Source organism: Rousettus aegyptiacus, unplaced genomic scaffold, assembly GCF_014176215.1.
Source record: "Rousettus aegyptiacus isolate mRouAeg1 unplaced genomic scaffold, mRouAeg1.p scaffold_m13_p_5, whole genome shotgun sequence".
NCBI classification, from domain to species: Eukaryota; Metazoa; Chordata; class Mammalia; order Chiroptera; family Pteropodidae; genus Rousettus; species Rousettus aegyptiacus.
The window spans coordinates 107,423-131,513 of record NW_023416308.1 but is presented as its reverse complement, the minus strand read 5'-3'; the positions used below and the strand labels follow the sequence as shown (position 1 = coordinate 131,513).

Sequence of the window (24,091 nt, the reverse complement as noted above, 5' to 3'; positions counted from 1 at the left end):
CCATACAGAAACAAATTAGATCAGTATTTCACACTACTTGAATACACACAACTTCAGGTAGATTAAAACGTAAATGTCAAAGCCGAATGCCAAAACTATTAGAAGATAGTACAAGGAAATATTTTATGATATCAGGAAGGAGAAAGATTTCTTAAGACACTTAATGGAAACCATAAAGGAAACTATAAAGAAAAAGTTAGATACATTTTATAATGTCAAAACTAAAATCTAAGAGACAAAGAATTTTATAACCAAAATTTCAAGACAACGAATAGACAGGAAAAAATTAAAACATATATTGCATATTGAGGATTAGATAAACAATATACATGCAAATCCATGAATCTAGGAGAAAAAGATAACCCAAAAGAAAATAGGCAAAGGAGAATAGACAATTTGTGGAATAAACTCCTAATGGTGTAGAAAAGTGTAAACTTCAATAGTGATGACTGAAACACATAATCTACATTTCTGCATTTCAAATATTTGTCCAATTTTAAAAATCTTGATCTTGGTCTTGATCTTTAAAATCCATATCTTGTTCCTATCTCCTCGTGTTACATAATGGAGCAGTATACTGGCTTTATGGTTAAGTCTATACTTTTATGTTAAAGTAGCAAACATTTTCAAATTTATTTTTTTTAAATCTAGAATATACTTTTAAATTTCACTTTTCCTGTTATTGAGGTGATTATATCTTTCCCATTGACATATCAATATGGTAATATTAATGGATATCCTGACATCCTTGTATTTCTAGAATAGACTCCACGTGGTTATATTTCTGTAAGGTATGCCAGCTTTTTCTGTTAGTAATTTCATAGTATTCTTGCATGGATAGTCACAATCAGGTTTTTTCTAAGCTTTCTTTTCAAATTATACATTTGTCGATTTGGGTGTCCTATGCTATTTAATAAAGTTCCTTCTCCCAATTCCTCTAGAATTATTTAAATGTAAGAATTCTCTGATGACTGAATGAAAGAAGTCACCAGAAACTCAATGATTGATGCTTTTCAGCAGAGAATGTCTTGTCTTCATTTTTATCCATAATTAGGTTTTCTCCTGGGGCAAATTTGATTCATCTGTTTGTGTTCCAAAGAATTTCAAAGTTATTACCACAGAGAGGATTCTAGTTCAGTTTCCTGTTTTCTGTGGTTAGCTTCTTTTTTCATCCTACCCTCTCTCTCCTTTCTATAAGGATACTTACTTATTGATAATTTGCCCTCACAGCACTTGAATTATGGATCAGCTTTACTTTTTTTCGTTAATTTCTGTTTTTCCTCAAAACATTCCATGAATGTATTCCATTTCTCTGTATTTCTCAATTGAATTATTACGCCAATTGTCTTTTTTTTTTTTAGCCTATTTTTTGAGTTTGAGTCGTAGTCTTTTAAAATTCTAATTCACCACGTTTCTCCCACAAGTGTGCTCACGAAACTCGTTGCAGGGCCGGCGGCAGTCTCCGCGTCTCTAGGCGACCAATGTTCCTGGGACGCCGGGGCGTCGACGAGCCGCGGAGCCTTCTGGGGAATGTAGTTCGAGGGCGCCTTCCTCTCGCGCACGCGCACTCGTAGGGCCACGACGCTTTCGGGTTGCGCCTTTTGTCTTTGTTCCAGGCTGTCACGCGCGAGGCGAGTGTGCGCGTGTCCGCCGACGCGCACCCCACCCGTGTCCAGATCCCGCGGGCTTGCCGGGATCGCACCGAGGCCAGCGGGCCGCGGCGCTGTGCTGGCGGGGGGCGGGGCGGCGGCGGGTCACGTGGTTCCGGGTCCCGCGCCTCGGAGGGCCGCGGCCTGGCGGTCCGTGTAGGTTTTCGCGGGTTCGGTGACTGGGGCGGATATCGGGCCGGCGGCTGGGGCGTGTGGGCAGCCGGTAGGCGAAGACACTGCGGTTGGTGTTGGGCTGCAGGGCGAGGCCTGGAGGCCTCAGCGCCTGGGCGGACGGAGACGTCCGGGGCTTCCCGTGCTGGGGGTGCGGCGGGCACCGATGGAGCCGTGGTCGGAGCGCGGGGCGACGTGGGAACCTGGGGCCGCACGGCGCGGAGCTGGGGTCGGCCCAGGAGCCGGGGCGCCCAGGTCCCGTGTTCTGCGGGGGCGTGTGGGCGTTGCTGGGACCCACGGGGCCCCGAGTGTCGGGACGGAGCGACGGCGGGGTGGGGGCGTCTGCGCGCCGGCCCTTTCACCGGCGGCTGCTTCCTTGCGCCCCCGGGTCTTTACCTCTCTGGGACGTTTCCTTTTAGATCGATTTTTAAAAGACGGTGTCTCCCGCAAGCGGCCTCTCTGGATGTCTTCGGTTGCGAGCCCAGGTCAGGTCCAGTTGAAGGGCTGGGACCCTATGGCTGAACACAAAGGGTTTGTTGTGTGAGTGTCTGCGGAGTCCCGGCGGAGGCCGGTGGTGAGGGCGACGGGATTGCTGGGCCTGTTGTCCCCCTCCAACCTGACCTCACCCAGCTCAGGTCTCCTTTTAGCGATAGTTTTTTTGAACTGCTTCCCCCCTAAAAAACAAAAAAAAACAAGCACACGAACTCCATCCATCCCCCAAACCAGAACAACTTTTGACAACAGTTGGTGTGGCAGGGATGACATTGGTCATTTTGAGCCACCTCTGCCACTATAGACAGAGCACACACAATTCACAGGCCTCGCGTTTTTCATCTGAAAATGAGGGAGTGGAAAGAAACGATTTTTCCCGCCATAGTTTTGATGCTTTTTGCTCTCAATAAAACATACTTCATTTTAGTTAATATTCGTTGTTTACTTTGTTTCAGCCATGTAGTGCGAGACAAACTGCTGTGCTTGCCTGTTCTCTTGGTTTTAAGACTAATATTAAAAAATATGTACTTTTTTATGTTATAAACTTAAAATATGTTCAGTGTAGTTAATTCGGAGCATCTTGATAAACAGATTCAAATACAAATAATGCAGTATCCTGTAACAGGAGGTAGTCACAGCTAACATTTTGGCACATTAGTTTTAGCCAATGTGTATATGTCTTAATACATCTTATTTCTATTTCTTTTAAAAAAATAATTAGGAATGTGCTGCATTTGCTTCTGAAAACCATTACCGTATACCACGAATGTCCCAAGTGGGGAGTTTAAACTTACCTGGGGAGATTTCCAGCTGGCCTGTGAGAATTTCTCTTTCTCTTTTTATCTTAGTCTGCCCTGGTGCCACCTTTTCTGGACAGGGGACTGTATCTTGCCTGTCCTGGGCGTGTAAACAGGGACTCTGGAGGCCTTTGCCCAGCCCTCCATCTGCTGTTGCTGAGGAGCTGTAGTCACAGCCTTTGGGGTGGACTGCATGGGACCAGCGGCCCAGATCCGCCACTTCCTAGGTGTGCCATCGATGTGGGGAAGTAGCTGACCCTGCGTGCTGAATGCCGTAGACAGTGTGGCGTATGAACCATGACTCACAGTAAGCATAATTTTTTTTTTTATTATTCCTCCGAAATTCCTTCAGAACTTGATGCTGAGTGGAACTGTGGGACGATGATGAAGGCTGCACCTTCCTTCTGAAGACAAATGTGAAGGCCGTCACAGGAGAGGTGCAGCGGGATGCAGGAGCCTGCAAGGTAATAAAATACCAATGAAAGAAACATGGGCGAGATCATACAGCGAAGGGCTTGGGCTTCCATTTGATGAGGGGACGTGTGAGAGCCAAAGATAAGAGAGTTCAGTGGGTAATTTCTCCCTCAAGGGCAACTTTCAAACACATTTATTATTTTCTTTTTTTTACATTTATGCACCTTTCGTTGAGTAGCATACGAAGGGCCTTCTTTCGTTGTGACCAGGACACGCTTTGGTGGCCGACGTTCCTGAAGTCAGACCCAGGCAGGGCTGTGACTGCAGTGCCACCTGGCCACTGACAGTTATTTGGCAGCACGAATGGGCTTCTGCAGCCTGACGGACCAGTCATGACCATGACACCAGAAGCGCCTCTCCAGGCTTTCAGAAACCGTTTTTAAATTAAAGCAGAATGGGGTTGAGTCTGCAGTGTTCTCAGTAACAAACTTAAATGTCATCAGAAATGTGTTCACTGCCATCCTGATGGCTCATCGCACCATTTTCCCGAAAGTGCACACGTAGTCAGTGCCGCGTGTTCTCTGCGATAAGTCGGCCTAATCCTGACAGAAGTCGTCACTCTTTGTAAGTTTTCCCTGAAACGCAACTGAACTTCACCAAGTCGTCTATGACAAAATTACAAAGAAAATTTAAAAATCACATTGTGAATTAGGCTGTGTGTTTAAGGAAATGATTGCTATGATAAGCGTAGTTTTATTCATCACAATGCCAGACTAATACACGAAGTGAAGGCATAATGCAGAGGAAATAACATTTGGGTGTATTTTATGCATTGGGGGGGAGTGTGTGTGTGTGTGTGGGTGTGGGTATGTGTGGGCGCGCGCGCGCAATTTTTGATGGATTTTTTCAATAATACAGATTTAACATTTTTTAATTGTTAAACTTTACTGACCTAAAAAATTTTTTTATGGCGTTGACCTTTGTATCATGTGTAGGGAAAATTTCCCCCAAATTGCCCAAACATTTACCCACGTTTTCTTCAGGCATTGTCGTGGTTTCCATTATTTTATATTCTAATTCATCCGGAAGTAGTTTGTTGTAAGAGATAAGTTAGCTTGTTTTTTTTCATATGTTACCTCTTTTATTCATTAAGTAATCCAGTTTTACTCATGGCTTTGAAATGCCACATTTTATTGTGTGATAAACTCTTACATCTTTGGACTGTAATACTTTATTCACCTGTATTGTTTATTTTCTGGAGCCAGTGTCAAATGCTTTTCTGATTATTAGAATTTTATAAGATATGTTACTATTAAATGGACTTGTTAACAGTCATTATTTTGTATTCCCAAAAGAGTCCAAGCTGTTCTGCACCTTTTTTCTTCCAGATAAACTTTATAACTGCTTGTTGAAGGAAAACTTTCTGAGATTATGATTGGAGTTGACCAAAGGTATGAATCATTTTGGGGTAAATTCTATTTACTGCATGGAGTTTTTCTGTCCTAGAACAAGACTAAATTGTACATGTGTAAGTCTGTAGTCCCCATTAGTGTTTTAGTTGGTTTTTGTATGGATACGTATTTTCTGTCAAGTGTATTCCTATATGTTTTATGTTTCTTTTATGACTAGATTTTATTTTTTACCTTTTTGTTTCATATAAGAAAGCTGTTGATATTATAGAACTATATTTGTTAACCTGGAAAAGATGTCTTTCCATACTGTGAAAAAACCAGTTTTTAAATGTGCCATATACTTAATTTTTTGTTAACACTATTCAAGTAATTTGTTTATCTGTGGTGCAGTGATGTCAGAGGTAATAGTTGCTTCTTATTTAGTTGTATACTTTCCTGAGTTTCCCTATCATATTTTACTTTTGTGGTAATAATTATGGTTGATAATTGCTGACATGTGCCACATCCTGTTCTAAGATGCGTATATTTTCACAATTTATGATATAAAGGAATAACTTAAAACTATGAGAAACCTCAATTTATGTTTCAGAGTTGACACTGAAATTTGTATCACAAAAAGGCAGGAAAGGGAAGAACTTGTTTTTTTAAGTGCTGCTTTTTAGTATGATATGGGGTGAGCAGGCCATTCTTCATTCGTGTTTTTACAGAAGAGAAATAAGCTAATTTCAGTAAACGTTGTACGTGTATAGATAAACACACACAAACAACACTATGATTTTGATAGTAAAAGCTTTGAAAATAGCAAGAAAGAGAAATGACATTCCAGTACTGCTGCTTAATAACTGTCAATCACGGACATACTCTAAGTCACTAAGACTCAGTTTTCTTTCTATAAAATGGAGGTTATGTTAAATGTCTTTTTGGGTCGTCCATAAGGGGGTTAAATTGTAAAGCGCTTAGTATTGTCTCTTACGTATATAAAAAACTCGAGTAAGCAAAACAACAATTTTAAAAAGCACTCATGTTTGCTATTGTTATTTTAAGGAACTTTTAATATCATTTATTTCTTATCCCACTGTTAAGTGAACAGGAGGTCTACTTTATCCTCACCATCTTAGCAAGTAAAGAAATGGAGGCTTAGAAGGCAAGAAAGGAGCATTATTTGAGATATGGAGTGTCTTTACATAAGGATTAAAGAGTCATTCTCCAGAAATATATAACCTCTATGCAGCAAACAACATAGCCTTGAACACATAATCCAGATATCAGCATATTTGCAAGGAAAAGCTGACCAATCTATTACAAGGATTTTAACACACTTCCTTCAGAAATTGGCAGAATTGACATTAATTAGGAAGGCTATAGATTGTAATAGGAAACTAAGGCTCAGAAGAACAAAGTTTGTTTTTGCCCAAAGTCACATAGCTAGTAAAGAAGAAAGGTTGAGTGAAACTCAAATGTTTTATTAGAAATCACATAAGCTTTCCAAAATTCCATCTGCTTAGAATAGAGTTCTCTTGTACTTCTCAGCACCTGTTTAAGTGACTCATACTTCACTGTCTGCAGTGAACATTGACTGGATCTCAGAATTACTTTATGTGATATTTTATGTTTGCAGAGACGTAGACCTCTGCTCTTCTTTTACACTATGTCCTGGTTCTGTCCTGATAGTCCCATTTCAGTTGTATACATAACACAGTCTGGCTTTAGATGGTCATGAATTCCTGGTTTCTAGCAGGAGAAAAGATTTTAGGTGCATTGTGACTATACCAGTTGAAGAGCATTTGTCGCTAAGTCCACAGATCCCGTGTGAGATAAGAGAGTCGGGAACTCATTCTCCGTGTAAAAGATCCAGCCACGAGTTCACACCAGCGCCCTGGGCAGAAGCAGAAGAGACAGGATAGGAAGATCACACTTGCTAATCATCTCACACACACAACAGGAAATGACCATGTTACAGGTGAGTCAATTGTTCCTCTTTTTTTCCAGGAGATGAGAGGAGTGTGCAAGTCTTCAGTGAAACAGAAATATATAGTCGAGAAGTCAGGGAAAAATAGTTCCAGAAGAGAAGATCCACATTGGGACAGAATTGGAACAGTGATATATTAACTGTAGAGCCTTGAGATATTCTAAGGTTTGAATTTTTATAAGCCACAGTGTCCTGTGTAGTCATTGAATATGAGCTACAAACTTGGTTCTCCAATTTTTGGCAGTTTGTAATAAATAGGGACATTTATATGAGTTGCATTATCCAAAAAGAAGGAAAAGCTAATTTTTGTATTAAAAGCAAATGTTTCTTGGTCATTCCTTGCTGAAGTCTTTGAATAAATGACATACTGGATGCTGTCCTCAAGAGAAACATTATAATAAATGCATAGATCTTATGGCTGTTTTTCATCGTTTTCTACAGAGTGTGACCCAAGGGGAAAATGCCAGAGCAGAACTTAACAGCCATAATTACTTATTTTATTTACCTTTCTAATTGCGAAGCAGAATCATGTGCAAAGTACATAAAAGGTAGAAGTGCAGCTTAATGAATTACCAGTTGAATACCCATGAACCTGCCATTCAGGTCAAGAAATAGAGTGTTTCCCGCCCCGTGAAAGCCCTCACTTGCCCTCTCCTCTCACAACTTCCTCCTGACGAGGGGCCCCTCGTGTGCCCTCTCTGGTCACAGCTTTTTTTCTCCTGACAGAGAACCAGGACCCTGACTTTTGTAAGCATTTTCTTGCTTTATAGCTTTACTACTAAATACTCATCCTAAAATGGTGCTGTTGGGTTTTGTGTTTGGTCGGATACACTCATTTGTGTTTTTTCACTTTGGGTTTGCCACTCTCACGTAACATCTTGTTTGTGAGATCATTGCAATTATAGACACCTCTTCTAAGGGAGCCTCTTAAAATCACCAAATCTCGTCAGTGTTTAAATTTCAAGTTGTCTCAGAATTCATAAACTGCAGTTTGTTTGAATCAGAGTCTAAATAATATTCATACAGTACTATAGGTTGATCTGTCTGTTAAGTCTCTTAATCTTTGAGCTCGTCTTGTATTTTTAGCCATATTATTTGTTGAAGAAGCCAGGTCATTTATTCTGTAGTTTCCCATGGTCTAGATTTTGCTAATTGCATCCCAGAATGTGTTAATATGTTCTGTCACCTGTGTATATTGATAGATTTCTGGCTACATATAGAATGCTTAAATGTAAACTAATCAAATCCTTCCATCACAGCAGCCTCAGTTCAAGTGCTCAGTAGCCATTGGACAGCCACGAATTAGTACAGATAAAGAGTATTTGTATCACCACAGAAAGTCCATTGGACAGATGTGATCTAGAGACGGTCAGATTCAAGTTTGAGTTTGGGCACGAAAGCTTCGAAGGCTGTGGCTCGCTCTTCTGTCAGGAGGCGCTGCTGGCTGCTTGTCTCGCTGTGTGCTAGCCGCGGGAGTTGATACTGCTTAAATGGATCACTTCATTAGGGAATGCAAAGTGATAATATCTTTTTCTGTCATTTTTTCTTTAGTTATTAACTGGAAAACTTCCTTTATAGATTATAGTTTGGCAAGGTATATCAAGGATCAGTTTGTAATGTTCTGCCCCAGGCCTGCAGTTATCCATTTCTACAGATAGTATCTTGAAATTTATTTAGTAAATTTTTTTGTGCAAAAACATGGGATATAGTAGATTTTTGCATATTGACTTTGTATCCAGGAACTTCTTAAGCCCACTTTTTAATTCTAATAATTTTTCTTTAGATTTGATTAATACTCCGTATTCACAAAAATATCAGTAGTACCATTTTTTAGTAAAATGAAATTTTACTACATTTCTTTTTTTGTCAAGGCTTTTTATAATTAAAAAATGTTAAAAATTTTTTGGTATATTCTTTTTTTATGTGCTCATTCTTTTTCACATTTTTATGTTCTTTATAAAATCTCACCCTAATTTTTAAAAAATGTTAATGTGCTTTCTAAAACTGTTAGATGTTTCTGTTATTTGTAGTTCCTTTGATGTACATTCTTCCATTTGCAGACATGCTTTCTCTGCATCTTTCGAGGGGATTATATATATATATCTTTTGAGTTTTAAAAAAATGGTAAGCCAACCCTGAATTTCCAGGGTAAACCCCCCCTTAGTCTCACGATACTGTCTTCGTTATGTCTTGCTCAGTACAGTTTGGTAACATCGTTCAGGAATTTCACATCGATGTTCACGTGGCCTTTGCTTTCTCCTTCTTGCGATATCCTTATTGAGTCTTGTTCCTAAGGTTATGCTGTTAGCAGAAAGCTGATTCCAATTAGCGTAGCTTCGCGGCCCAGCCGCGTTTCCGCGTTGTCAGCAGTTCAGTCTTTTGATCGTCGAGCAGTACCCCGTCGTATGGATAGACCACGCTACCCATTCGTCACCTGATGGACATTTGGGCTATTTACACTTTTTGGTTGTTATAAGTTATTGTGATATGAACAGTCAGGTACAAGTTTTTGCATAATGTATATTTTCACTTCTCTTGGGTACGTACTTAGAGTGTCATTGCCGGATTGTATGGTAAAATTATATTTAACTTTTTAATAAACTACCACAGTTCCATAACAGCATCTCGACTGGTTTATATTCCTACCAGTATGAAGTTCCAGTTTCTTCACATCCTTTCCAACACTTGTTATTCTCTCTCTCTCTTTTTTTTTTTTAATTTGGGTGATCCCTTTTATTTAGAAATTCTGTGCCTCTGCTTTGATCGAAAGGCACATAGCCCTTCGGCTTATTTTTAAAAATGCTACCTAAAATATAATCGTATTTTTTAAATAACAGATATATTTGCCAGCAAGTAGAAACCAGGGCCCTGGGTGCCGTGCGCCAGCCGTGTCATTGTCCCTCTGCAGGTGCGCCCGCGTCCGCGTCCTTGGGCGCCCTCTGCCACAGCTGTCAGTTCCTCAGTCTCAGCGTTCGATTTGTGTAGTACTCATTCCATTGCTTCTCAGCCTTTATTAGTATTCGACCATGTCATACTTGCCCTCAGTCCTTCCAAGTAACTGCTGAGACAGTTTCTTGGGTCAAAAGCAGTTGTTCCGGGTCCCGAGGATGTAGTTGGTATGTACGTCTCATCTGCTGACACCATCTTTGTAAATGACACGTCAGTGGATTTGAGCTCCATTGCTTTCTCTGCAGGGCCAGCTGCAGAGTGTTCTTGCGCATGCGTTACGGTTCTTGCTGCACCGATAAGGTATTTCACAGTGGAAGGCAGTGCCCAGTCTGCGGAAAGGTCTGGCTGGACAGCTTTCCAGCAGGATCTGTATGTGCAGTACATCAGCTCCAGTCACTCTTGGACTCCTGGGGCCTGGGTATTTCTGCCTTGTGGCAGCGGTACAGTTTCCCACGGGTGGCAAGGATGTGTTCTGATGCCTGAGCCTTTGGGGCACCAGTGGCCTGCACGACGTGTGGGCGACGCCTGTCGTTGGATTCTAGTCATCCGAGCGAGTCAGGTGGTAGCTTGATCATTGTGGTTTTAATTTGCATTTCCTTAATAGCTAATTAATTACGTTGGTCATCGGTTCGTGTGCTTGGTAGCTATCCTCATATCTTCTTTGATAAAATGTAGAATTCTGCCTGTTTTTTAATTGGGTTTGTATTATTGAGTTCAAAGAGGTTTTTTTGTAAGTTCTGGGTCACATTCTTTATCACAAATATGATTTCCAAATAATTTTCTCTAGTTTGTGGCTTGTCATTTCATTTTTTAATCATGTTGTTTGAAGTGCAAAAATTTTAAATTTAATTTTGCCCCTAAGGAATGTAGAACCCTTACCTATTTAGGTCCCTTTGCCATCTTTGTATTTTAGTTGCCTTATATGTTTCACCTACATACATTGACAACCCCATTACAAAAGGTTGTGATTGTTTGCTTTTAACCATCAATCATACTTTAAAGAACTTAGAAGAAGAATAGTGTATACATTTGCCCCGACATTTGCCATTTCTGTTCTTTCTCATTCTCGGTTTTCTAAGTTGCCTTCTGGTGCCGTTTCTGTCTGGAGAGCTCCCTCTAGTAATTCCTTTAGAGCAGGTCTGCTGCCCTTGAACTTTCTCAGTTTTCCTCATTAGAAAGTGTCTACGTCGCGATTGCTCCTGATGAGTATTTGAGCTGGCTACAGAATGCCGGGTTAGCAGGTCTTTCCTTTCAGCACTTTTACAATGTTCTTCCTTCTGGCCTCTATGCTTTTTAATAGGAAATTCACAGTCATTTGTGTCACTTGGTTCCCTATAAGTGGTATGACTTTTTTGTCTTTATTTTGTAATAGTTTTATTTTGATGGATTCGATCATGGATTTCTTTATGTTTATTCAATTAGGGGCTTACTGAGCTTCTCGAAGCTATAGGCTTATACTTTGGCCATAATTGGGGTGCATTCAGCCAAAAGTTTCTTGAGACTTTTTCCCGCCATGCTCTTTGTGACACGCACTTGGTATTGTTCACAGCATCCTAGGCTCTGTCTGTTTCTAAGTCTTTTTCTCTCAATTGCTGAATATGGATACTTTGTCGACTGTTCATGGTCTCCTCTCAGAGTGTGGAGTGCTGTTTAGGGTAAGGTTTTTATCTTCTGCTATTACTCTGGATTTTTAAAAGAGTGTTTGTGTGTTTTTTTGTCATTTCAGGAGACTTGGGGACAGTAGTCCATATTGATATAAAATCCAGAAACCTTTTAAAATCTGAATTTGGCTACATTTCTCCCATCTTGTGAATCTTTCATGCCTAACTCCCAGTGCGGCCTTTAGCCCGATCACCACGCACACAGTGTGGCCTTTAGCCCGATCACCACGCACACAGTGTGGCCTTTAGCCCGATCACCACGCTTACAGTGATCTCGTCTCACTGAACTGTTTGTATTTCCTCAGCCTCAGTGGTTTTGGGTCCCGTGTCAGCGCTGCTGTCCCCTAGCATGTCGTCGCACCCCCGTTTTAGTGGAAAACGCCGGTTTCCTGAGACTCCTCTCGAGCTCTCGCTCCTCCACAGAGGCTGACGGAGCGGGCGGCGCGAGGCCCTGCCGCGCCGCACGCCGCGCCCTCCCCGCTCCGCCGCCCTTGCCGGCGTGCGGCGAGCCTCGCTTACAGGTGCACGTGTTTGCAGCCGTCCACAGCACTCAGGATTCTTTCACGACGTTGTTTTATTCTAATTTTGCTACCACTTCTGATGCCGGATTTGAGGCTTAGTAATTATTTTGTTGGCGCTTCAGAGGATTTAGAGGCACGCGGTCCAGTTGGGTGTGTGGTATAGACGGAGGGGCTCGTCTTCCGAAGGCGGGGCACAGTGGCGGTCACTGTCACTCGCGGTGATGAGAATCAGGTGCTCCGGCCTCTTTTCTGTGTCACGTAGTGATAACTGCTTCAGATTCACGAGGGTCGTGCTTTTACAGGGGTCAATCTCATTTGACGATTTATCTGTGGACTTCACTCAGAAGGAATGGCAGCTCCTGGACCCCTATCAGAAGAGCTTATACAAGGATGTCATGCTGGAGAACTACGGCAGCCTAGTGTCGCTGGGTAAGAAAAGCTTCCCGGAGGACCACCTGTTGCGTCTGATACCTTTTTCTTTCTGAGTTGCTAAGAACTCTTGGGGCTTCTGAAACTGTTAATGATTTTGGACCTAAATTTAGGAGATCGGTTTCTGGGGACTGCGTGACACCAGGGAAAGTGCTTGGATCTCGCCTTCCAGTAACGCGCGGCCTCCGAAACTCATAGCGGTGGCCAGTGGGAGCACCTGGTGCACGCCGCCTACCGTTCGGTGCCGTTTGTGTGTTGATTCCTTTAGCCGTCAGGGCCATCCTGTGGGACAGGCACGATCACTCCCCTTCGCTTTCTAACGAGGGCATCGAAGCAAAGAGAGGTCGAGTGCCTTCCCAAGGGCTGGCAGCTGGTAAACGAAAGAGCCTGGACTGGAACCCAGGCAGCCCGACTCCAGAGCCTCTGAAGCGTTTATGGTCTGGGACTTGAATTGCAGAAGTCCAAGATTTTCAGACCCTCCTAGCCACTGAGGGGATGATTGCCATTTCTTTGAGAATTATTTATTTACTCTGCTGATACACAGGTAGATAGTTTAACCGGGTCAGCTCGGATGCCAAACCGTGGCCACCCTTCAGAGGTCCTGAAGCCCAAGGCCTTTGTGACTTCCCTTGAACAGGGTACGAAGTTGTGAAACCTGATATCATCTTCAAGTTGGAACAAGGAGAAGAGCCCTGGGTAGGAGACGGAGCCGTTCCGAGGTCAGCCTCTCTCGGTGAGTGCGTGAGGACCAGGCGTGCCGGAGAAGGTGGGGTGTGCTCAGCCAGGCCGTGCATGGGTGGACGTCGTCGGAGTAACGCTCCGGAGTGCTCCTTCGACGTGAGCTGCTCAAGCGAGTCGCCTTCGCGTGTTGCTTCTTCGCTTGTAGCTTCGGGTGAGGTATTTGCAGCTCGTGCGAGCCGCGACATTCTTTGTGTGTCACGTCTGGGGCTTTGACTTCTTCAGTGTTCTGCCCGACATGTTTAATCCCCTCCTCTCCTCCCTTCCCTGGTGGTCAGAGACGCCTCTGCTTATACAATCAAGAATTCTTTCCCCCTCCTTTTGGGTGTGTCTGGTGCGCAGAGAGGCGACCCGCGGAAGCCCCGTCTCACCGTATCAGAAAGCGGAGTTGCCATTGCTCCCCATCTGTCCTTTTCCTCCCTTTTAAAATTAGGCTGTGCTGCACTTTCTCTGAAGGCCGACGGCACGGAGTATCTTGAGTGACCTCTTTCTGCTGTCCTTTCATATGATTTAAGTTTTTGCCCTTTGGGAAATGCCTTTTTAGAGCTTTTCCTTTTCAACTCCTGCTTAAAACGTATCTATCTCATGATGCCTCAGTCTTGAATGTCCCAAATTGCTAGATAGACCCAGATTCTAACCTTTCATAAGTAACCTAAGTGACGCCCCACCACATCTCAGTTCCTAAAGTGTCCAGCGCTCCCGCGATTGGTTAAATATTCTGCTCATTATCTCCTGAGTGACATGACCTCCAGGTTTCCTCTGAAGCAGTCCCTGAGACGCTTGTCTGAGTGCTAGAGTTCCCTGGGGATGTGGGGTGGGGGGAGGGGGGCAGTAATGCCAGCGAGGGGCGTGCTGACGCGTGCCGGCTGCTGGGAGCCCGCCGAGGACCTGGGCAGCCGGCTCCCCGGGATCACTGCCTCCACAATGCCCAGCACCCCTGCCCGCAGGCCCAGCATGTGCCCGCAGCCCAAGGCCGTTCTCGGGTCAAGAGATGAGGCGCCTGGGGTCGGCCCGCCCTCTACCCAAGCCGCAGGCATCCTCTGGATAGAGCCGAGGCGACGGGCGTCGGGTGCAGGACGTAATCTCTTCATCAGGGGCCTCCACGGGGTGAGCCCGTGTAGCCTGTCCAGCTGTTTGCCCTGAAATTCGGGGTCAGCTCTGTTTAAACATTTCTGAGTGTTTCGAGACACGTAATGCTCATTCTCTGCGTCTGAACTTCGATTGTGCTGTGCTCTGTGTAGAAGCTCATACCCCTTCCCGCATGAACCCCGCTTCCAGCGCGCTTGCGTCCCGGGGCGCTCGCTCCGCTCCAGCCCGCGTTCTTCTCACTGCCTGCTGAACTCCCACCCAGACCCGACCACAGTGCATCATCGTTTTTCAGTTCGGTCCCTGACCCCTGCTTGCACACACCGACACAAGGGCTTACAATTCAATGTCCTTAGTTATAGGCCACGTAATAGTCATTCAGTAAATAATCTCTCCACAAGCCCATCGTTTTAACCAGGTGTGCACGATTACCTGGGGATTTCTTTCCCCAGCAATGAGCGTGACGGCTCCATGGCCAGAGGCTGATTCAGTGCAGTGGTGCCCGTGTGGCTTTTCAATTCACTTTTCCGGGCCTGAAGTTTGTAATTTGAGACACCTCTAACAACTTTTATGCCCCTCATTACTTGAGACCCACCACTATAACAATTACTAAAAATGTTTAAGAAGTAGGAGGCCTAGAAAATACCTTCCAGAAGCATAGAAGTTACTTAAAAAGTGAACCTTCTGCATCTCGTTTTTTTTGTTCTGTGTTTACATGCATTGAGCCTTTGTTTCATTGCAGTGAAGGTCAGTGTTAGTTGTCAAAATTAGTCACAGAAACAAGGACTGTGGTGAGGTCCTCGAGACCACCAGCACGTTCAGAGAGTCACTAGAGTATGGTCGTGCTTAGGACCCGGCTTTGCAGTGACACACAGGACACAGCTGCATCACGGGGCGAGGCTCAGAGTCTGGGGGAATCCGCAGGCCGCCTGTGCTCTCTCCATGACAGTCACACAGCTCTGTCTCCCCAGTGACAGAAACACAGTGCAGCGTGTGACATCTCTGCCCAGGCCCCTAGGAGACTCGGCACCCAGGGTTTCACTGGGGACGGGTCACATGGCGCCTCTGCCTGGCGCGCCTCAGCGTCTCAGTCTCCCAGCAGGAAAGCTGGCGCTCAGGGTCATCCGAGCTGCACGCACAGCCATGGTGCAGGGAGCTGCTTTTTCAGTTATTAGGGAATGGTTGGGACACGCCTGTCCCCAAATGCCAGCCAAGGGCCAGCCTTGCAAGCAGGCCTGTGTGTATGGCGGTCTCTCTTTTCTTCACAGACTGCTTTAGCATCTCCTAGAAAATTGAACATATATCGATTTCTCCTCTTTTCAGGCATCGTGCTGGGTGCTGTGGGTACAGCACTGAGCAGATACGTCCCCTGCCTGTGCGGCGCTTGCTCTCTAGCGGGAGGGTACAGATGAACCAGATGGTAAATGACGGAGACAGAGTCCAGGCCCCGAAAATTCTATTCTTGACACCAATCAAGTGATGCTATGGTAGAGAACGTTCTGGTCTGCTCAGGCTGCCATAACAAAATGCCTTAGACTGAGTGGTTTCAGCAACAACGATATTCTGTTTTCTGGAGACCGGAAATTCAAAATCAAGGTGCCAGCATGACTGGGTTCTCATGAGGGCCGTCTTTCTGGCTTGTATACAGCTGCTTCGTGGCATTGTGGCTTTGTCCTCACATGGCCTTTCCTCATTCAGGCACGTAGACAGAGAACCTACAGCAGAGAAAAGTGCCAGAGAGATTCGGGGTAAGAGATTTGAGGTTGGGATAGACCACAGATCACCAAATACCAAGCAGTCCCTTTTTTCTAATGGGAAAAAAATTAAGCAAAAACTTGGGGGAAGGTAGATAAAATTTTCAAAGATGTTCTTAGTTTATAACATAACAACTAAAGTAATATAAAATTGTAAGGTAATTGACACATACTCCATTTTATACTCACGTTTCCTGTTGCCACTTTATGCAAACCTGTAACGTACATCTCAAAATTAATATAACTGTAATATAGTCTCGATTTTAATCTCGAGACCGCTTTTCACCCAATCTCCACAGCTCAGTAATTAGCACCATAATCCACTGAATTACTCAAACCCCAAACCTAAGGATCATTCTTCATTCTTTGCTTTCCTTTATCCCCTCCATATCAAATTCGTCAGCAAGTCTCATTCATTCTCCCTCCAAAATATTTATGGCCAACAGTTGGTTGTGGGGTGTTCATGAATGCGTTGCCCTTGATTGACACTTAAGTCTTACAAAGTTGTTCACATTACTTCTTGTCTTTCATACCTTTTGGTATGAACTGAGAGAAAACTTCAAGTCTGGAATGTTAGCGAAAAGTAAGCCCTTTGACGAACGTTTATAACACCATAATATATGGTTATGTTTTGAGGATGAGGGAAGGAGAAAGATGTAATAAATGACACGAGAACTGTCAGAGTGTTTTAAGGATGGGAACTTGTGTTTGGGGATAATTTCAGTGAAAGAACACAGGGATTTTAAACTTCTGTATCTGAATAGTTTAGATGAAAAGTGATGTGCTTTGTGTTATGTGAAGTGGCTTTCTTGGTAATAATGTTGGAAATTACAGTCATCCATCAGTGTCCCTGGGGGATTGGTTTCAGAACCCCTCAGGTAACAAAATGTAAAGATGCTCAAGTCCCTTGTATAAAACACCATAGTATTTGCATATAACCTGTGCATATCCTTCTGTATACTTTAAAGGATCTCAGATTACTTAAAATACCTAACGTGATATAAATGCTATGTAGATAGTCGTTATACTGTACTCTTTAGAGAATGATAACAAAAAAAGTCTGTACATGTTCAGTGTAGATGCCCATTGCAGGCCTGATTCTGTAGTACACCTCAGCAATAACGTAACATTTTTTTCTGAATACTTTTGACTTGCAGTTCATTGACAAAGTACAGTTGTGTTTTTAAAAATATTTATTATCTTTTCCATTAGAACATAAGTTTCATAATAGTAGGGGCTTCTTGTACCTCACATACCACCTGAAATATAGTATGTACGTGGCAGGTATTGAGTAAATTAATTCCTCAGAACATTGAATCAATGCTTCTTTCCCATCCTTTCTTTATTCTTCATTGCTTTTCATGAAATTTTCACATTCTCTCTCCAAAGTAATTTAATCTACTGTGTCTCCTGTATACAGCACTTTATTTTAATGCCTAGAGTATAGACATTATACTAGGGACTTATCTCAGACTAGGAAACTAAGCCTTAAAAAGCATTCATTCCCTCAGATATTCTAGTTTTTTATTCAGTGATCACAACCATAGAAGGATTCACAGGGTTTTTTTTCTTTATAGAACAAGTCTTGCAAGTGAATGGTCACATGACATGGCACCACGATAACCAAGAGAAGCTTAAAAATGTGAAACAAGATCATGAATGTGATATGTTTGGAAAAAATTTCAATCTGAGCATAAACTTTGTCCCTTTCAGGAAATCAAACAATGAAGGTGATGTAGATGGATTAATTTTAAGACATCATTTAGATTTACTTATTCCAAAAGCAGATTATGGAAAAACGGAACCAGACGACTTAAATGTATTTGATAAATTGTTTCTCCATCCCAAGCCCGAGGAAACTGATGCTTGGTTAAAATACTATGAATGTGATAAATATGATAAAGTTAGCTATAAGAAGTCACAGATTATCATATATCACAGAACTCGTTTAGGGGAGAAACTTTATGAGTGCAGTGAATGTAGGAAACGCTTTAGTAAGAAATCGAGTCTCATGAAACATCAGAGCAGACACATGAGAGAGATAGCCTATGGCTGTGGTAAATGTGGCAAAACTTTTCCCCAGAAGTCACAGTTTATCACACATCACAGAACTCACACAGGAGAGAAACCTTACGATTGTAGCCACTGTGGAAAAGCCTTTTCCCAGAAATCACAGCTCACATCCCATCAGAGGACACATACAGGAGAGAAACCGTATGAATGTGGTGAGTGCGGGAAAGCCTTCTCCAGGAAGTCACATCTTATATCACATTGGAGGACACACACAGGAGAGAAACCCTATGGATGCAAGGAATGTGGGAGGGCCTTTAGCGAAAAGTCCAATCTCATTAATCATCAGAGAATTCACACGGGAGAGAAGCCTTTCGAATGCAGAGAATGTGGGAAAGCTTTTAGCAGGAAGTCACAACTCGTTACACATCACAGGACTCACACAGGAACAAAACCCTATGGCTGCAGTGACTGTAGAAAGGCCTTCTTTGAGAAATCGGAGCTCATTAGGCATCAGACAATTCATACCGGAGAGAAGCCCTATGAATGCAGCGAATGTCGGAAAGCGTTCAGAGAGAGGTCGAGTCTCATTAACCATCAGAGAACCCACACAGGAGAGAAGCCTCATGGCTGTGTTCAGTGTGGGAAAGCCTTCTCCCAGAAGTCACATCTCATATCACACCAGATGACGCACACAGGGGAAAAACCCTTCGTATGCAGCAAGTGTGGGAAGGCCTTCAGCAGGAAGTCTCAGCTCGTCAGACATCAGCGAACTCATACGGGAGAAAAGCCCTATGAATGCAGCGCATGCGGGAAGGCTTTCAGCGAGAAACTAAGCCTCACTAATCATCAGAGGATTCACACGGGAGAAAAGCCCTATGTGTGCGTCGAATGTGGGAAAGCCTTCTGTCAGAAGTCACACCTCATATCACACCAGAGGACACACACGGGAGAGAAACCTTATGAATGCACTGAGTGCGGGAAAGCCTTTGGAGAGAAGTCAAGCCTTGCAACTCATCAGAGGACTCACACAGGAGAAAAACCCTATGAATGCAGGGATTGCGAAAAAGCCTTCTCCCAGAAATCACAGCTCAATACCCACCAGAGAATTCACACAGGAGAGAAACCCTTCGAGTGCAGTCTTTGTAGGAAAGCTTTCTTTGAGAAGTCAGAGCTAATTAGACATCAGAGAACTCATACAGGAGAAAAGCCTTATGAATGCAGTGAGTGTAGAAAAGCTTTTAGGGAGAAGTCAAGTCTCATCAATCATCAGAGAATACATACAGGAGAGAAACCCTTTGAATGTGGTGAGTGTGGCAAAGCCTTCTCTCGGAAATCACACCTCATACCACATCAGAGGACACATACAGGAGAGAAGCCCTATGGATGCAGCGAATGTAGGAAGGCCTTCTCTCAGAAGTCACAGCTTGTTAATCATCAGAGAATCCATACAGGAGAGAAACCTTATCAATGTCATGAATGTGAGAAAGCCTTCTCCCAAAAGTCACAGCTCATTAATCATCAGAGAACTCATGCAGCAAAGAAATCCTAGAAATGAGGTTAATATTAGTCTTTGACAAGAGATCTTACCTCATCGTACTCCAGAAAATGCAGGTAAGTCTTTCAGATGATAGTCACACCGCGTTCTCTGAGACTCCTGGGCAGGAACTCCACATGGGATCTTGTAGGGAAAGCTTTCAACAGATTAACACATCGATACATCAGAATTTAGGGAGTAGAATGAGCCTATGGAATGCGGATTTTGAAAACATTTCAAACCATAGTCAAACCTTATAAAACATTAGGAGCAAAGAGGAATACTGTGAATATCAGCCTTCTGTAGGTCAAACCTCATCAGCTGTTGGAAAATTCCTACTGGGGAAAAACCTTAGTCCGATATATCAAGGCAAGCCCAGGAATGTGGCAGTTGAGGCGATATTTTCATTAAGAAATGACAGCTTATCGTACATAAAAAAATGCCGTCAGGAAGGAAATTCTATGATACTACTAAGTAAGGGACTATCTTCACTAATAATACAACCGTACGGTGTTTTGGAGAATTCATACTGTGGATAGACCTAATGATTTAATGACATTGGAAATCTGTGCCCCTAGAAATAATGCTATAAAGGGAAACTGTACACTTTTCTAAAAAATGGGTACCAAAAATATCCAATTTTGAATGGTTCACAGATGTTCACTTGAAAGAATGAAGTTTTAAATATATGTGAATAAATTGAGTTGCTGACACATCTAAATAAGAATTTTCTTAGTAGTATTTATGGCTTGCTTTCCTTTGTCACAATGTGTTTTGTATTTTGGAATTCCTTATGACAAAGAATGAGATGTACACACCTTGTAGTGCCTCTGATGTCTGTCAAGACACACCACGTGCCACTGGGTTTTCTCTTATTGACACTGCACAAGCATTAACTAATATTACATCTTGCTAAATAAGTAACAAGTAGTAATACGGTTCTTTTTTCCTTATTAATAGTTTGTTGACATATAAAAGGAGTCTAGTGCTATTGACCTTTCTCTTTAGTAAACAAAAGTCAACATTGTATAAAGTCTTCTGCATTCTCAGAGTCTGAGAGACAGTTGATGTAAAACTCTGTTAAGAAGTATTTAAAGGCAGGCACCACCGAATGGCAGTAGTGATTCATGGCATACTGAGTGAGCAGAAGGAGGGTTTGTGAACTATATTACTCAGCATTCAAACTAAATGGCAGTAGTGCTGTGCAAAATCTTTCTCATTTATTAAGATGCTTCCATTCATCAAGTATATCAAGTGCTGTGTAACTTCAAGTACAACTTATATTCTAATTTACTGTGGTGAACTATGGATTCTGTGCTAGTAAGTTTTTGGTGTTTCATAAACTATCTTGTAAAAACTAGAGGAAGCAATTAAGAGTTACTGTTCAGAAAATGTAAAATATAGAAAATTTTGTGGTGAGAAATATATTTTTGATGTATTCAAGGAAGCCTATTTTGCCTTGCTGCAAATTTCTGTAATAACTAGACAAGTATTAGAAAATGTGGTTTTCATTGTTTTATCATTTGAAATATTTGGGTTCCACCTTTCTTTACCAATTGCATCTTTCACATTTAGAATTTACCGTTGTATAAGTATGGCACCCTTTGAAGATGCATGGACCATTCCTTAGCTTAGTTAGAATTCTGTAGTGACTTCTATAGTGTCACTTGACAAATCAGCAGTATTTTTTGTATGGGGGTAAAATTCAGCAAAGCCCAACATTGACCTTGTTTTCAAACATGGAAAAATCAAGACTTCTCTCATACACAAGTTGTTTTTATCAGTGTGGTGCATTCCATCTTTAATTCTAGAAGTATTTTTTCCTTTAATTTCCATCATTGTTGAAAACTTCTTTCAATCGAGAGTAATTTTCTAAACCATTGTACCAGAATTTCAACAGCCAGATAATTGTCTTTCCATGTGGCAATTTTAAAAGCATCCAATTACCCAAAACTTATTCACACTCAAATTTATGGACATCCTACTTTTCTCCATTATACCTGAAGGTCATTTTACCAGATGGGGAAAGTAGACATTTGTAAATGAACAGATAGTTATTGGGTGATGTTTTACTTTGTGATTTTTCTCCTTTTTTTTTTTTTCTTTCCATCTATCATGAGTCTCTCCCCTAGTCCTAGAGATTTATTAGGTCTTGAAGGAGTCTGTTGTCTGAAATTTTCCAAATTTTGCTTACTCCAGTTCTAGATTATTTTATTAAATATTAAGCGGTTAAACCTAGTACTTCCTTCACTAGATAATGGAATTTTTGCACTGGCCTATTGGTTGAATACCCAAGAGCACTTTTCCTTTTTGGTAAGGGTCAGCAGGTAGTCATAGCGAGGGCCGACAACAGAGGTCTAGTTTATCGAAATATCTGATGCAGAGACACATATGTTGTGTAGAACTCACTGAGAGGTCTCCCAAAGTTTCCACAAGGGGGCTATGATTCTGAAATTATATTTTCAGTTTCAGTTTTTCATTTTGTGGTTGAAATCAACGAGGTTTCCCCTCCTGGATTTCAACCACAAAATCCACCTCGAGAAGAAAGGCAGTGTTCGAGTGGATTTACTTACAGGCTCGTGGCGTGCAGTGAGTTACACCGAAGTGGAATGCTTAAGCAGACCCAGTTTAGGAAGCATCACCTTTCCTTTCCTCTTTCACCACCCAGGTTTTTCCACTGTCCTGGAGAAAATTCTACAGAGGACAATTTCTTTTGTATTCCTTTTGGTAAATAATGGGTCTTTTGGATGTCCAGTCTGTGAATTTTGAGGCCGGTCCCAAGAATGCCTTCTCTTCAGCTTTTGTGGGCCTCGATATCCTCTGGCAGTTATCTCTGTATGGATCCATATAGTCCTGATATTTCGGTTTCAGAAACATCACTGTGGAACCTTAAGATAAAATGAACCGAAAGAATACCAGATTGATATGATAATGTTTGTTTTAAATAGCAGAATAGAGTAATAGTATCTACACTTGAGACTTCAGTCAATTTCCTAATTTATTCTGGCAATATATGCCCAGGTTGTCAATTTCAGTGGGCTTGTTAGTCTACAAATATGGTACCAATCTCTCATGTTCAGTATCTAGTCCGGGCTTAGGTGCTGGCTAACTCAACCATGACCCTTGCAGCTGTATGCATATTTTTTTCACCTTCATTTACATCTGTTTCACACTTAGACATAGTAGTGATTTTAAGACACAATTTTGTAATATCATGTGGCTAATTGCGGACTTCGAGTGTAATATACTGATAGTATCAGAGGAGTTTTATACAAAATATGTCTATTCATCACTTCTGAATACATCTTTCCTCCTACATACTTTTTTTCTTTTTTTTGGCCTCCTTCAAACTACTTGCAGTACCATCTCTCATGCTTTTTGCAAATACACAGCTGCTAAAATGCCCTTTTTTCTTGTCAGTGCCTATCCAACTTCTATGAGCCGGTACATGTATTTGTCACACAATAATGTCCTCAGTGCAGGTTTTATTTTTTCATTAGAAAGATTCTGGAAAGCTGGGACTGTCTGTTTTATCTATATAATTTTAGTAACTGAAGTTTTAATACATAAACGTGGGTGCCATTAGTGGCCGTGTGCCCTTTCACATGAAGCATAGTCTGCAGAGAAAAGAATAAAGCCACTATGGAAGGAAAGTCAAGAGCAATCCTGACTTAGTCTCAGCTCTGGTTCCTGTTTAGTGGTGCATGTTCACCTCTGCCTTGTTCACGCCTTGATCACTGGATTCTGTGAGATATCACAAATATCCTTCCAATAAATCTCTATGTTTGCTTCAGCTGATTCAAGTTGTTTTTGTTACTTAGTACTCAATATTCCTAACAGAGTAAGTCAGGCTGTGTCACATTTGGGTTCTCTTGAAGCAAATACTGAAATGAAGTTTGGAGTGCAAAATGTTTGTTGCGGATCAATGGCTATGAAGTGATGGGAGAGTAAATAGGAAAGGACTGATCGGAGAAAGGAGTCAAAATCATTATATGTTGTTGAAATCTTGTCCAAGCCAGTCAGGAACTCAAATAAGTATTGCTCTTAAAAGTGTCTCATATCGAGCCAAGGTGGTCAGGCTGTTAGAACCTTTAGTTGCTGAGTTACCTGAGGCTGGCTGCCTTGGGAAGGGAACCGTCTCAGGTGAAGCAGCTCTTCAGCAGAGGTCAGGTCTGATGACGCTGGCAACTGGAGGCAGGCGGCTGATCACTCTTACTGCCGCTGGGCAGCCCAGCCCTTCCTTGAGGTATCTGGGCGCTGTATTCCTCCCACTGTTGTAATTTTCTCATCTAGTACCCAACCCAGATTCTCCTCACACAGTTAGCACTTCTGCTGGCTTTGGTGGGATGACCAGGACCCTCAGTCCTGAGCCCAGGTCACTATGCCCTTTGCTGTTATCTGTCCATTTATCGTCACACTCGGGCAAAGGAAGTCCCAAGAAGGACCCAGGTCGGTCACCTGAATCCACTCATATTTCTCACTGCCCTGTTGCGTAACAGCAG

The 24,091-nt window shown here is 42.5% G+C and overlaps 2 protein-coding genes and 1 pseudogene across 21 annotated transcripts in view; 2 read left to right on the top strand and 1 right to left on the bottom strand.

The window, feature by feature from the left end:
* Nucleotides 1-1,658: 1,658 nt before the first annotated feature.
* ZNF84 (zinc finger protein 84) lies at nucleotides 1,659-23,387 on the top strand. 20 transcript variants are annotated; one of them, XM_036221705.1, is made up of 10 exons: nucleotides 1,660-1,872; nucleotides 2,240-2,360; nucleotides 3,161-3,336; nucleotides 3,462-3,573; nucleotides 3,793-4,147; nucleotides 4,912-4,974; nucleotides 6,731-6,895; nucleotides 12,338-12,464; nucleotides 13,102-13,197; nucleotides 17,620-23,387. In XM_036221705.1, exons 7-10 carry the CDS (start codon nucleotides 6,881-6,883, stop codon nucleotides 19,602-19,604), a joined length of 2,223 nt encoding a protein of 740 aa, XP_036077598.1. In that variant the 5' UTR covers nucleotides 1,660-1,872; nucleotides 2,240-2,360; nucleotides 3,161-3,336; nucleotides 3,462-3,573; nucleotides 3,793-4,147; nucleotides 4,912-4,974; nucleotides 6,731-6,880; the 3' UTR covers nucleotides 19,605-23,387. The 20 variants fall into 20 exon arrangements, with proteins under 20 accessions (XP_036077612.1, XP_036077598.1, XP_036077609.1 ...); XM_036221716.1 differs by having other exon boundaries at nucleotides 3,762-4,147; nucleotides 6,738-6,895; XM_016146014.2 differs by having other exon boundaries at nucleotides 3,762-4,147.
* On the bottom strand, nucleotides 9,731-10,478 carry LOC118603022 (annotated as a pseudogene).
* ZNF140 (zinc finger protein 140) overlaps nucleotides 13,102-24,091 on the top strand; it is a 28,668-nt gene continuing 17,678 nt past the window's right edge. Inside the window, exon 1 of the mRNA XM_016146033.2 lies at nucleotides 13,102-13,197. The gene's annotated coding sequence lies outside the window, so the exon portion shown is untranslated. The remainder of the gene's footprint in view (nucleotides 13,198-24,091) is intronic.